Raw genomic sequence first — 16058 nt, forward strand, 5'->3', positions numbered from 1 at the left:
AGTGTTTAGCCATTTTCTGCAAACAGTCTGGAAATTTTTGCTACTGGATTTAGACATTTTGCAAATATTCATATTTGTAAAAAGCATTTAAAGACACATTGTATTTTATTATTATTATTAGTAGTAGTAGTCATAGTATTGTAATTTAGTACTTTTACTTTCTTTGCTGATTCTTATTGTTCTTGATTTTGTTTTTCTGGGATTTTTTTTTGCCATTTATGGTTTTATGTTTTGATGTGAAACACAAATAGCATGTGTTATTATTATTCTAAATAGTAGTAGTGATAGTTGTAGTAGTGGTATATTAATGGTTGTGAAATAGTTCTGAAATTTGTTCCAAGCCTACAATACATGAGACACTATTGACCCGTTTATTACTGCTTTCCCCAGACGTTCATGCAAGAAAACAGCAAAAAAGCAGGCTATTGATTCGTTGAGGCAAACCATTGTACTGCTGCACAAAGCCTTTTTGGCCTTGTTGCCCTTAAATGCATTTATATCTAGAGCCACATATAGGCAGGATAAAGCACAATTTTTTAGTCCGTGGAAAAATTACCCAGAATTATTGCTGCTGGTGGTGAATTAAGGCTGTTGTAGCATGTGGTGCAGCTGTGACTGTCTTCTACAGCCATCATTTAAAGCTAAATTAGAACAAGGAACATGAATTTTCTTTCCTGAGTGATTTCTTTATCATTTATTTCATTATAAATTGTGTGTCTGCATCTATTTAATAAAATCAATTTAGAATACTGATAATTTAGAAATTTCTTCATTTGTTGATTCCTCAGGTACATTCGCTCTGAGAGGTCCATCATTTTGCTGAACTTCTGTCTGTCCATACTGGCTTCTAATATACTCATACTCGTGGGACAGTCTCAGACACTCAGCAAGGTGAGTGTGTGTGTGTGTGTGTGTATACAGTACATGTGTGTTTGCTGTGAATAGACTGTGAATGTCAGAACTTGTGTTTTTTCAAATCCAGGATGTTAAATGTTTAAGGAATAAAATAGTTGATAATAATAATATAATTCCTAAAATCAGTTTGCAATTAAAATTAGAATGTTCTAGTTACATTCAGTGTTTTGGAATTTCTACAAAACAAGACGCATTAATAACATATACAGTAAGAGGAGTTGACAATGAGAGTAAATAAACATCACTACATGAATAAAAATCATGTATTCTTTGGATTGTTCTAATATATATTCGAAACAGCAATACAGCTCTTTCCTGCAATTTGCTCCATAAATATCATGCTTTGACCCTTGTCTAGACCCGGAAAGCTCTGACTGAAAAGCAATTAGCACACGCAGTTCCAGATTTAACCTGGCTTTAAAAATCTGTCCATGCACATCAGTGACAGTGGCGTAGTGACACGCACTGCAATCCTGCACAAATTAGTGCTTTTCCCTGCCTGTCAGAACATCCTGTTAGATACAGTCTCAGTGAAAACAGCAAGTTGAGGGAGCATGTTTCTAGATTGGCAGCTTTATCGAGGGCTCTCTGGGTCGGCTACATGTCAGTGATGTCAATCACAATGAAAGGTTAGGAGTGTGAGGTACGAACACCGCAGCCGCAAAATCAAAGCAGACACTCTGGGTTAATACAAAAAACACCGAATGTTGAAAGACACTCCGCTTACCTCAGGCGTTCCTTTCATTCAAATGTAATATTTGACTTGTGAAATCCGGTCCATAAATTTTTCTCGTGGTACTTGGGTTGAATTTCAAAGCACTTTACAACTCAGAGCTGATGAATTCTTGAATCGGTCCGAATGGGGTGATTCATTTTCTATCGCTGCACCTCTCTCTTTGGAGTTCTGGCTGCAATTCAATTCAGTTCAAGTTTAAAAATTAAATATGGTTATTGTTTCCATGGTAACAACTCTTTCACACTCATAAACAGGTTAAAGATGTGTTATTATTATTATTATTATTATTATTTATTATATCTGGTAATGAGGATGGATCTGCTTCCACTCAAGGTTTCTTCTTCGTCTCAGGAGGTTTTTCCTTTTTTTTTTTTTTTTTTTTGCAACCATAGCCTCTGGCTTATGAAATTAGAAATAAATATAAATTGAAATGGATTTTTTTTTTCATTTATATCATGAATTTCTGTAAAGCTGCTCTCATGCCAATATCCATTGTTAAAAAGCACTATACAATTAAAAAAAAATTAATATATATTAAATATATTAAATATAAATATAATATTATTTATGTATGTGTATATATATATATATATATATATATATATATATATATATATATATAAAAAATTTAATCAAAGATGATATGGATACATTATCTGTAAGATGATGTTCGTTGAATGTTTATGGAAGAAGTCTCTGATTTCCATGTCAGTAATGGTGATTTTCCACAACTGCAAAGGGCAAAGGATTCTCTAATTGGTCTCTCCATTTTCTCAGCAACATGACAAGCAAAATTGCTTTTGTCTTATATCTTGTAAATGTTCCAGTCATCAAATGTAACTATAAATGGATAAAAATACAATGTGTCATTCATTAATAAGCCGCTTTGTTATGAGAGAAATAAAACTCTTTAGGATGTGCTGTTAGAGGAAAATGAACTTTAAGATCCAGCTACACTACACCAACTCATCATTGATTATATCCTGTAATTGCAGACTCCATGTTTTATTCCTTATTTAGTGTCCTCGGTTATATGGAGTGTAAATCTGTACATGGTTAATCCAATGTTTTTGTTGCTGTAAATGCACTGCAGTTGGTAAATCCTGGTATCTTTTACTTGCCTTTCTTCCAATTCTGTTCATTTATTAATCTCTTATAAACGAGTTATTATGTAGTACATTCACATAACAATGGAGTAGTCACTAAGGTGCCATGTTTGTGCTGAAAATGCCTATATGCCAATGTGTTTCAGCCTTTTTCCTATCTCTCGTCATCTCTCTCTGACACCCACCATGCCTCGAAAAAGAAGAATAGCTTTGACCTTTTAACATGCTTCCTCGTACAATTCTACACACACACACACACACACAAACACACACACACATACACACACACACACATATACTCTCTTCTGGCTACACTTCTGAAGACCGACTATTGACATAAATATTAATGCAGTGAATTAATGATAATTATTAAAATCAAACCCCAGCCTCCGCTATTTGGCTTTTTTTAATATAACTAAATAAGATATAAATATAACATACCATACAGACACACACACACACACACACATATACTCTCTTCTGGCTACACTTCTGAAGACCGACTAGTGACATAAATATTAATGCAGTGAATTAATGATAATTATTAAAATCAAACCCCAGCCTCCACTATTTGGCTTTTTTTTAATATGACTAAAAAAGATATAAATATAACATACCATACACACACACACACTCACTCACTCCCCCCCCACACACACGCACACACACACTCTTGCTCTCATTCTTGCTCTTTCACACACTCTGTCTCTTGCTCGCTCTCTCTCTCTCTCTCTCTCTCTCTCCAAATTCAAGTAAAAATTTTATTTGTCACATGCACAACCATACACAGTATGACATATTGTGAACTGTTTTATGATACTGTCTGTATCATAAAAGTAGAATAAAAAATTGAATAGAAATATGTATGTATGTGTCAGAACAGTGTGGCTGTTATGAATAAAGTGCAGATGTGTGCATAATAAAGTGCAGATTTGTGCAAAATGTCTCTTTATGTGTCTCTTTAAATTTCTCAGGGGCTGTGCACTGTGACTGCTGCCTTTCTCCATTTCTTCTTTCTGGCCTCTTTCTGCTGGGTTCTGACGGAAGCGTGGCAGTCTTATCTTGCTGTGATTGGCAAGATTAGGTCACGCCTTATTCGCAAGCGTTTCCTGTGCCTGGGTTGGGGTACGTACATCACATAAACACACACACACACACACACGACACAAGGTCTAATTAAAGCTTAAGACAGCAAAATTGCTCATGCTGTCAGGGGTCTGGGACTGATGCCATACTCTCTTTCACCTTTCAGTCAGAGTGACATGAGCCAATCATGGGCATCTTTGAGCTTCTGTATGCAGAATAATTCAGATAGCACTTTCCTCTTGAGTGCATGATCAGCAGTTAAAATATTGGATTCATGTGTCTTGATGGAAATATGCACAGCTATATGCATAGGGGAAGAAAATTCTCATTTTATTGTTATATATTTGTTTTTCTGTTTTTCTCCATGTTTATTTAGAATATAATGTAGAAGGATCAACTCTCAGACATCCTCACTCCTCGCTAACAGAATTGCAAGCATTGTCTAAAACACTCATAACGTCTTCTATAAATAGTGCAGAAAGCTACAAATCCCAACATGCCATTCTCTGAAACACATGAGAGTTACATTTGTGATGGAAAAACATTGACAATCAGAGTGTCACAGCATGCCAAAATCAAGCATAACTGTCTCATTCTGTCACCCAAGCTCAGTCTCTACATTCTGTAATCAGTCAGGCAGATATTTCACCTGTTTATTTTTATTCCCCCATTCTTAATGTAACAAAAAAATCTTTTACCTGAACCATGTGCAAATTCTGGGCATGCTTCCTTAAAGGAGAAGTTCACTTCCAGAACAAAAATCTAAAAATTATTTCCTCACCCTTTCTTTCTTGAGTCATAAAGAAATGATGTTTTCTGAGAAAAGGATTTTTCTCCATATAGTGGACTTCAATGGTGCCCGCGAGTTTGAACTTCCAAAATGCAGTTTAAATGCAGCGTCAAAGAGCTCTAAACGATCCCAGCCCAGGAAGAAGGCTCTTATCTAGCCAAACCACTGGTCATTTTCTTAGAAAAATAAAAAATTGTATACTTTTTAACCACAAAAGCTTGTCTAGCACTAGCTCCACGATGCTACATACTATGCAATCACATTGAAAGGTCACGCATGACGTAGGCGGAACTACAGACGCAGTGCTTACAAAGCGAACGTGCAAAGACCAAGGAAGTGCATTTTAAACAAAAGGACATATAACTTTTAACTTCCTCCTTCTCCACACTAATAAACACTGGGTCTGTAGTTCCACCTACATCACACGTGACCTTTCGACGTGATTACATAGTACGTAGCGTCGCTGATGCGCATCCCAGAGCTAGTGCTAGATGAGCTTTTGTAGTTAAAAAGTAAACCATTTTTAATTTTTCTAAGATGATTTGGCTAGATAAGAGCCTCCTTCCTGGGCTGGGATGGTTTAGAGCTGCATTTTGGAAGTTCAAACTCACGGGTACCATATGAAGTCCACTATATGGAAAAAAAATCCTGAAATGTTTTCCTCAAAAAACATTATTTCTTTACAACTGAAGAAAGAGAGACATGAACATCTTGGATGACAAGGGGGTGAAGAAATTATTTGTACTGTAGATGTTTGTTCTGGAAGTGAACTTCTCTGTTAATGTTGACAGGAGTAACCTTTTTTTTCTTTACTTTCCTGTCATAATGATATAAATTATATATTATATAAGGATGACATATACCAGTGTTGTTGCTACTGACTGACTTAATCAATTGAGAAAGTTTTAGTCACTGACACCTAATAATGCTTTGTACTGGGGTCGTCAACTGGCGTGGATATTCAGGAAATTTTTTGAAGACTGAACCAAGCACTTGAGACATATACAGAAAAGACATATGTCTTGAGACATATACAGGGGGTCGAACCATTCACAGGCTTTCAGGAGCTTTTTCATTTCACTTACAGTGTCTGCTCTGACTGGCAAAAAGCAACATAAAAAGCATAGTATTTAAAGATGAATACACGCAGAACTGTGTGAGTGTGTATTCTTCCTGCATCACATTCAAACCAGATGTCTCATCTGTTCAGAGTCTACGGCACTCGTCAACAGTGATACCATGAAGCATTACTATGAAACAAACTAGCTGACAGGAGTAAAAAGCCATGTGCCCTTCTGCTTCTGTAAGCCACATATACCTCAAGGTTCGAAGTGTTGTGTGATTTGAGATACTTTTCTGCTCAACACGGATGTAAAGAGTGGTTGTTTTGAGGTACAGTAGCTTAAACTAGTCTGAGATCTGATCTTCCCCATCAGCAGGGGAGGTTTCAATTGCTGAACTGCTTCTATATAAATTCATGAGAATTCCTGAAGATTTCTGACGGACATCTGAAACGTTGCCATGCCGATGATTAAAGAGAACGTTCACTGAAACTCTTCATCAGTATCTGTATGATCTTCTTGATAGGTTGATTAGAAGAAAAAAACCTAACCTTCACATAAACATTACAGCACAGTGAAAGTTTTTTTCTTCGCATGTCCCAGTTGGTTAGGAAGCTGGGGTCAGAGCACAGGAGCAGCTATGATACAGCATCCTTGGGGTAGAAAGGGTTAAGGGGAGGTGGGAGTTTACTGGTTAAGGTGTTGGATTGCTGCTCAGAAGGTTGTGAGTTCAAATTCCATGTCCACCAAGTTTCCACTGCTGGGCTCCTGAGCAAGGCCCTTAACCCTCAATAAAATGTAAGTTGCTCTGGATAAGGGTGTCTGCCAAAATGCCAGAAATGTTAAGAGCCTTGCTCATGGATGAAACAGTGGCAGCTTGGCGGTGCTAAGGCTTGAACTCTTGACCTTTAATTGTTGATTGTTGACTGTCCATGATTAGATAATTGCACACTGGAAAAAAGTGAATGTGGTCAGTCAGATTTAAGAAAAACTCTTTACATAGAAAAATTGCATTTACTAAACTTAAACAAGTTTCTAATCACTAGTTAGAATTTAGAATTCAAGTTACTGGATTACTGTTGCTGCTGATGGGAAGTACAGTGTTACATTTAGTCAATTAAAACATTGTATAGAATAGTGTAGTGGTAATGTGTCTGTTGCGAAACACCAGCCTTGTGGGTTTGATTCCCAGCTCAGGTGTGAGCTTAGTGTTTTGGTTTTATTCATAAATTTACATTTACATTTCTGCCATTTGGCAGGCGACCTTATTCAGATAGATCATCATCTCATTTTATACAACTGACCAATTTGGGGTTAGGGGCATTGCTCAGAGGCCCAGCAGTAGCAGCTTGGCAGACCTTGGATTCGACCTCACAATCTTTCAAGCTACCACTTCCCCTAAATACACACACTCAAATCTTTAACGTTACCCAATTCAGTCACATGGAACACATCTGAGTTAACTCAATTCAACAGGCTTATTTTATTTTTTAGTTTGAACAGCAGGTGAGCGTATCCTTTATTCTAAGAAACTCCGCGTAACATTACTACTGATATAAATTGAACAATGCCTCGACTGATGTCACATCTATTACTAAGCAGTGAACAGGAAATATAGTATTTTTATGTACCTACGTCACACTAAAGGACAAATGAAACACCCCACGGACCACAGCACCATGTTTGACTGCATCTATCTATGTTTTCCTTTGGATGAGTGATGCAGCACAGTACGACATGAAACTTCTGCTCTGTTCAACCTCATGCCGTTCCTCAATCTGCCTCCTTCCATTCGATTCAGCGCAACAGACTGATGTGCCACAATATGGCGTGCCACTTCTGCTTAGCATTGTCGCCGTAGAACATGTTACAGATGTCACAACGAAAATAAAAATTCATACAATCGCATCAGAAGTATGTAGAATTGAGGAGATATCTAAGCAATTACATCTATACTTGTGTTGGCTTCGGATGCTTATCGATTCTGCAGAGAGAATCTGAGCAGATACAGTGACAGCATTTCCACTATAGCAGCTCCTAAATAAATGTAAATGGACCAGGAACGTTTATTCTGGAAAAAAATGTCTTTGTTTTTAAATGATGCATGTTGCAGATTTATTTTTTTCCCCTATTAAGAACATTTTATTGCTTTGTTGGCCTTCAACATTTATGCCTTTAATATGCTGCTGCAGTATATAAACTGGAGGTAGGTAGTAGTAAAAAATACACTCTCTCACACACACACACATTTCTAAATACTGGAAAATTTCCCTGAATTATGGTCAATGAGCTAAATTTTCTTTAATGGTTCCAAAAAGCTTAAACTGGCTCTAGCTTTGAAAGATAGCATCATATTAACATATCTCATCATTTTAAAATGAGGCTGTAGTTCTTTTATCAACAGAAGGTAATTTAGTTCATTTATTTTATATATCAGTCTCAAGGAGCCATTACTATTGAAGTTGTTGCAACAGCCGCATACAATTAACTCCCAGACCACTTGATAAACCTGGTCACTGTTTTCCTTTCCCTTTTTGCATTCTTCTTTCATTTTCCTCCTTACTTTACATGAGAGTTTTTCTAATTGTGCTCAAATTGCGGAGTTAATCAGAGCATTGTTAATTACATGAATATTTCAGAGACATGCTCATTAAGTGTGAACACAGTGCACCAGACAAAGCAACAGCATAATTGATAGGTGCAATTACCACATGGCTAAAGCAGTCCTTCCCGACTGCGATGGCAAACACATTAGAGATGCAGCAGCAGGAGGGACTCCATCCAAACATTTACACTCATACACACCGAGATGGAAAAAAAGAAATAAAATGTAACAGTACAGTTATTCCCTGTGTCTGTATAACTGTAGATTAGATGTAGATGATTATTAAACCGGAAGGGAAAAAAGACACTGTAATAAGATGATCCTGAGCTGCCTGACCGTCCTGTAATAGTGTGATCCTAGATGTCGGGTTAGAATTGACAGAAAATGTGTACTATGCCAACTCAAATAAGCCACGCATCAATACATTTCAGCTTTAGGTGTGAAAGAAGTCCAGCTCTGTGCTGACAGACAGGAGCGTAGTCTCAGACACCCACAAACCCTTGCCTGAACGTCTGGGGCACAAAAATAGAAACACTTCAGGAGTACCAAAGTCATCTTCTGATTGCATTCTACAGGTTTCTGGGAGACAGTCCACCTGGAAACAGGGCTATAATGATGTTCTGCTTTGTTCATGAAAGAAAGAAGTTGTTGTGTTTAGACACTGAGATAATAAGAGCTTTTGATTATCAGCTAAAGTTCAGGTTAAGTTCACGGTAAAGACTCATTTATTTGTCCGATTTTTTTAAATGATCGATCTATGGTCGCACACCGATCTGTTTTTTCTTGGGGGGGTGACATCAGCATTACATTTTAATGCCTGTAACATGATGCTGAATAAAACAAACTATGATTGGTTGCTTTACATGTCAGTCAGACCCCCTTTTAGGCGGTCCTTGTCTAATAAAAGCTGCTATGGAGTCCAGACATTCTGCCATCAGTCTGAATGTCTGGCAACACAAGACTAATTATTAGCTGGTATATTATAATGTTAGTTTTATAATAATTATTATTAGCAAAGCAGAGGTTTTAAACTACATTTACACAAGTGACCAGTTGCTGTATTGTGACACAACTAGCATTCCACTTGACAACAAATCAGCTGCTAAAACAGGCGCTGCACCAAGTCTGCACCAACTTTCTTGCGTCACTGGACATGGCCACATCTAATCGCCAACTGTTGCTGTGGCTTATATTACCAGAAGTTGATAGCTCCTTATTATAAATGAACGATCGCTGATTGCTCTGTTGTTGTTGTTCTAAGGTCGCTGTATTTGTGAACCTAGCATTACTCTTTTACCTGTTTTTATTTATTTATTTTCCATAATACTAAGAACACAGCAGTATTTAAGTATGTCCTCAGACTCAAGATTCCGAGAACTTTATTCATCCCAGGGGGATTAGAATAAAATAGAATAAATAAATACATATACTGTACAAATACTATACAATTAATAGTGTAGAACTGTCAGATGGCACACAAGGATTGTAAATTGGTGATCATTTTTAAATAGGTGATAATGGTGAAGGTGTATCGTACATGAAAGGCCCGTAATTATAACTAGAAACTATTGCACCCATTATTATTATGATTATTGCACATGGAAATGTCCCAACACTTGAAGAGAGGACTTGTACAGTTTGATAACTGTAATAATTGTACAGTTTACTTACTGTAATAGCTGTTTTCTAAAGTGTAACTACTGTAATAAATCATTTGCTAGCACATCGTTGGTGTTATTACTATGTAGGCAAACTACTCAGTGTCAATCAATTATTTATTGGAGCACAACCATGTTACAAAACGATCCATAGCATTTTTCTAGCATTAGCAGTAACATGCACATTCATGTAAGCTAAAATCAGTTTAGCGATTTTATTCATTTTAATTATTAATTGTATTTATTGACTCATACACACATTTGACAAATCATAAAATTAATGTTCATACGAGACTTTTGAGTGTTATGCACAAGAAAGCTTTTTTTTTTTTTTTTTTTTTAAACAGTGTTGATAAATGAGAGCTCTGGGTTTTCTTACAGCAACTGTGTTATTGAGTGCATCCTCACTGTTAGCCTGTACTTTTCATTTTTCTGCATCTGCTTTGTTTACCAATAATAAATGAAGCTGCTCAGATGGTCGCTGGGGAAACCTTAAGCTGGAGTGGAGTGGATGCATACTTAAAAACCAAATGGATTTATCTATTCTATCAATGCATAACTTTTGATGTTAAAAGAGCGTTATAAAGCTGTGTTTACCTCTTTTAAAAAAAAATGTGTCCGTGATCAGCATTGAATGTCTTTGTCATGTCACACTCTACAGTGGTGCTTAATATAAAGCTCATATAAAAGTAGATACTCAAGACTTTTGGAATTTGAAGTTTTTCTGTAAGTAGCCATTATTTGTCACATATACATTACAGCACAGTGAAATTCTTCCTCTACATATCTTATCCTTGGAAGGTTGGGGTCAGAGCACTGTGTCAGTCATGATACGGCACCCCCAGAGCAGCTTGGTGGTGCTGGGGCTTGAACCCTGATCTTCCAATCAACAACCCAGAGCCTTAACCACTTCTTGACCATTTCTGTTTTTACCTAGCCTACTATTAATATACTTCTAGAAAAGTTCCAAAAAAAACCAAAAATGGTTTGTTGTGTTTTTATCTTCAAAGTAAATGTTGACCTGAAACCCACTTCTGCTCTCTGAGATGCCCCAAGTGCTTGTTCATAAGCATCTAAAATTTATCCTCAAACACTAAAAATCTGTGAAAGGTTATTCCAAAAGAAAACGTGAAGACACCTCACACTGAAATTCCACAATGTCTGACTGCCTTTTAAAAAATGTCAGACACTAAAAAGTCGATTACTATTCTACTATTCTGGGTTAATCTTTCTGTGCAGGTAATAGCTGTATCTTAGTTGTGTATTGTAATCTTACTTTTACTTTTACGCCTACTATTTTAGGTCTTTACATATCTGTTTCCGTTTCTTTATTTGAATAGAAAAGCTTGTTTTTGTTGTCGTATACACCTCTGTGTGAACGAAAGAAAAAGAAAAGCAAGAAAATTGCTCTGTTTGATTTTTTTTTTTCCACAATGCACAATATATATATCAAAGAAATTGTAGTGTCTGTTTGGTTTACATTACTATTTATTTATTTATTTATTTATTTTAGACCCCAGCAATGATATATTTGGGGGCTGAATTGAGTGGTGGCTCTGCTGGAATGTGACTTGGGGGAATGTTTTAACAAGAAAATGTTAACCGAAATCATATTTGCACAAGTGTGACATGAAGCCCAGAGGGCTCAAAGCCTAGAGAAATAATCAGAACAATGCCACAAAACAGCACACCAGAGCAAAACTCCCTGCCATTGATGAAAATAACTCGATCTATGGCCAGCAGACTCGCATCTCTCATGGGAGATCCAGGCTACGAGGCTAGGAGAAAGTCACCACTCAAACGTGGTTGTGGAGCGCCGTTACAACCAAGTAGACAGCTAAAGATTGGAAAATGTGGTCTGTTTTTGTTTTTTATTTAAATCTTACTATATCCACTTTCAGTGAGGATTTGCTTAATGTCGCCTTAGAGTACTGTTAATAGCTGTTTATGTTTTGATGCTTTAATATTCAATAATCTGAGATGCTTTTCTGCTCAGCACAGTTGTAAAGAGTACTTAAGTGATTTAGGACAGCTTTCCAGTCATCACCGCATACAGTAATTTGTTACTCAGTGGATCATTTTTGTCTTTCTCACTATTCTGTGTAAAATCTAGCAAATGTTCTGTGGATGTGAGTAAACACGTGTCTGTACATCATGCACAGACGAACGACCTCATCTTATCTTAAAGAAGCTTGCTCTTCCATGCGACCTAATCCATAATAAGTGGCAGTAAATTGTTAGGGTAAAATACAATATATGGGCAAATCTGAAAGTATGCTCATGTTAAATAGATGGAGAGTGAAGTATAGAACAGTGCCAGTATTGTAGTTTAGTTTAGTTTGGGGAAGGGAAGGGAAGAGCAGAGCAGCAGAGAAGAGAAGAGAAGAGAAGAGAAGAGAAGAGAAGAGAAGAGAAGAGAAGAGAAGAGAAGAGAAGAGAAGAGAAGAGAAGAGAAGAGAAGAGAAGAGAAGAGAGTGCCCTGATGGCTAGCTCTTTATGCTCCTGTAGTTAGTTCTGTTTTATAAAATATTAGCCTTTCACTGCTTATATATATTCTCCTCTTTTCTTTTTGTCTCTTTTTTGTTTTCACTCTACAGGTCTGCCAGCCCTGGTTGTTGCTGTATCTGTAGGATTTACCAGAGCCAGAGGCTACGGCACACCAAACTAGTGAGTATCGTTATCACTCACTCCAGAGCTCAGACAGACGGACAGATGGACAGACGGACCATCTCGTCCTCAGTTTAAATAGCTACATTTCTTTGGTCTTAATTAAATGATTAGACTTATTTCACTTAATTCATCTTTAATTGTCTTTAATTTGACTTTTCTTTATTTTTAATTTTTTCTTTATTTTTTTATGTTCTTTAATTAAGGCTAAGAATATCGACATGTTTTACAGAATGTTCTCAGTTTTAGTAAAAAAAAGGATAAAAATTCTAAAGCACTTTTTGTAAATGGGTAAAGGCATCTGCTAAAAGCTGTAAACAAAATATTATTATTAATAATAATTAAATATAATAATAATAATAATAATAATAATAATAATAATAATAATAATAATTAACCATGACAGTATATTTTAGATATAAAAGCTCTAGATATAAAATCGATCGGAAACTATATAATTTGTAATCGATCATGTTGAGGTGTGCATTAGTTAGTTGTCTTGTGTAAATTTGCACATGCTCAATAGCACGAGTATACCACAAGAACTAACGACTTAAGCATATTTAATCATATCTAGCTTAATAAATGAGTATCATTGGCTACATTTAGCATTTTACCTGTATTTAACTGAATTAACAAAATGTGTAATGCTATTGTCATGACCACATAAAGGATATTCTATTGATTTTTAAGTTATTAATAATCTATCATTTGGCTAACTAGGGTGTACTTTCAAAGTGACCTCACTAGTCATCATTACAACATCATTCAAAAGTGATATTTCTTCTTCCCATGATCTCCAGGGCATTTGAATGATGCAACTTCCTGTTCAACGTTGTGTCTTGTGGAATATTCCATATCAAATGTTAATATTTTATAACATACTGTATAATGGATGATTCATGGACAAGGGTGTCTCAAGTGTAAGTGGACTGACACGTTAAAAAGAAGCATAAAATATTTTTTATGATTTTATTTCAAGGTAAATTGTAGTTACTGTGGGCTTATATATGCAAGTTATTTATCAGCTTTAAAATGGATTTTCTTTTTATTTTATATACATATCTGTCTCTGTAATATCAGAAGGGCTGAAATGGCATGCCAGTCATGAAATCATTCAGATTGCAAGATAGCCATGCGTGCACACACACACACACACACACACACACAAAAAAAAAAAGTAAATGATGCAGAGCACTGTGAATATTTCATCTGCCAGACTCGGAGGGAATGGGTGGGAAGGATGTGGAATTGAGTGATGGAGAATAAAACCCTGATAATGAACTGTGTGGGGTTTCCATTCTCAATAAGAAGAGTAGGAGGGGGAATCAGACTGCAGACAGAATAAAATTCTTTTTTCTTTTCTTTTTTTTTTCGCTCTTTGTCTGTCTTTAATTTTTTTCCTCCTTCACCCTTTGGCTCTGCCTAAAATTGCATGAATACTTTGCTGAGATTACGACTGAATGCTATTCAAATCATTGGAGTGATATGAATCTGTTTAACCCTTAGGAGGTGACGAACGCAATTTGCTCTGGTTTTGACTCCTGTTTATTTGCTTACATTATAGAACTCTGTAATTTAGTGCCATTTGTTGTGGGTATAAAGAATATAAATCAGGAGCTGTATACGTGTAGTGAGGTTTGTCTGAAATCCATACGGGTTCCTGCTCACTATTTAAATGTATATTTTACAACCACAGTAGTGTGTTATATGACGTTTATCTTATCACATTTGCTGGAATCTGATTAGAAGATAAGATTAGATTAGTGGATTAATTTTTCTGTAGTACTGGAATGCTCATTTGAACACATTATCATTTCTGTAGTATAGTATCATTTCAGAGACTTACACAGGGACAGACACAGAAACTGATATGAAATGCTGAAGCTTTCTGTGAGACATTTATTGAATATTTCTAGCAGGAGTTTTCAGTGTCAGCATTTTATAACAAATGAAACAAAATTTCTAAACAACACTCTTCTAATATCATAAAAAGTTGGAAAACTCTATCTGGAGGTTGAGAGGGTGATTACATCTGTTATGATGTAGATTATTGAACTTGATTTGTGGATGTTCTACAACAATTGGGTCTCATTTATCGATATTTACAAAAGCATGTACATAAGAAATATGTTTCAGGAAAATTTTTTATTAAAATCTAGTCCATAATTTTGTATATTAATGTATCAGGAGAGTCAATAACCTCGATTTGTCTAATAACTGATACCAGATAGAGCCTTATATATTATACAGATTACAAGCTTGAACTAGTTTAAAATAACTTATTTATTTGAATTATGCAGATGAATATAATGTAAATACTGTAAAACATTACATTACATCCCAAAATATCTAAAATAATTGCCAGATGGGATTATATAGACAGTCTATCTATCTATCTATCTATCTATCTATCTATCTATCTATCTATCTATCTATCTATCTATCTATCTATCTATCTATCTATCTATCTATCCGTCTGTATGTCCACCTATCTGTCTGTCTGTCTGTCTATCTATCTGTCCCTCCTTCCATCCATCCATCTACCTGCCTGTCTCTCCGTTTGTCTGTCTATCTATCTATCTATCTATCTATCTATCTATCTATCTATCTATCTATCTATCTATCTATCCATCTGTATGTCCACCTATCTGTCTGTCTGTCTATCTATCTGTCCCTCTTTCCATCCATCCATCTACCTGCCTGTCTCTCTGTTTGTCTATCTATCTATCTATCTATCTATCTATCTATCTATCTATCTATCTATCTATCTATCTATCTATCTATCTATCTATCTATCTATCTATCCGTCTGTATGTCCACCTATCTGTCTGTCTGTCTATCTATCTGTCCCTCTTTCCATCCATCCATCTACCTGCCTGTCTCTCTGTTTGTCTGTCTATCTATCTATCTATCTATCTATCTATCTATCTATCTATCTATGAAAGTCTATCTATAATTAATCAAAGGATTAATTATAGTTGGAACTGATATCATAGTATCTTTGACATGATTGTTTTTCTCCCTCCATAGCTGCTGGTTGTCTCTGGAAGGAGGTCTTCTCTACGCATTTGTTGGTCCTGCAGCCGTCATTGTTTTGGTATGTGTCACGCTCCTGACTTCTAATTTCATTCCCTTATACAGCCATTTTTCCACCTTTGACGCTCTACAGTATAAACAGCACCAAGTACCTGGGGAAAACAACACTAATGAAATTAGTGTTGTGTACATTTTTTTTCATTAGTCTACCATGTTTAAATGCTTCAGTAAACTTTGAGAAGCTCTGGATGTCTGAGGTTGTGTGTGTGCGCGTGTGTGTGTTTGCGTTTACATTATCTCTGGTTTGGCCTCAGGTGTGTTTAGAGTGAGTTTTGAGCGAGCCGTTTCCGTTATATTTCATGGTCAGATGCGATTTGCGTTGTTTGTCTGTTACT

General features: G+C 36.0%; 1 protein-coding gene across 15 annotated transcripts in view; it reads left to right on the forward strand.

The window, feature by feature from the left end:
• Nucleotides 1-16058, forward strand: part of adgrb2 (adhesion G protein-coupled receptor B2) — a 389817-nt gene that overhangs the window by 301534 nt on the left and 72225 nt on the right. For all 15 annotated transcript variants that reach the window (XM_058404654.1, XM_058404659.1, XM_058404647.1 and 12 more), the window contains 4 exons: nt 789-891; nt 3732-3882; nt 12555-12624; nt 15658-15724. In XM_058404654.1, coding sequence (XP_058260637.1) covers nt 789-891; nt 3732-3882; nt 12555-12624; nt 15658-15724 — 391 coding nt within the window. The remainder of the gene's footprint in view (nt 1-788; nt 892-3731; nt 3883-12554; nt 12625-15657; nt 15725-16058) is intronic.

The sequence above is a fragment of the Hemibagrus wyckioides genome, linkage group LG12, assembly GCF_019097595.1.
Source record: "Hemibagrus wyckioides isolate EC202008001 linkage group LG12, SWU_Hwy_1.0, whole genome shotgun sequence".
NCBI lineage: Eukaryota > Metazoa > Chordata > Actinopteri > Siluriformes > Bagridae > Hemibagrus > Hemibagrus wyckioides.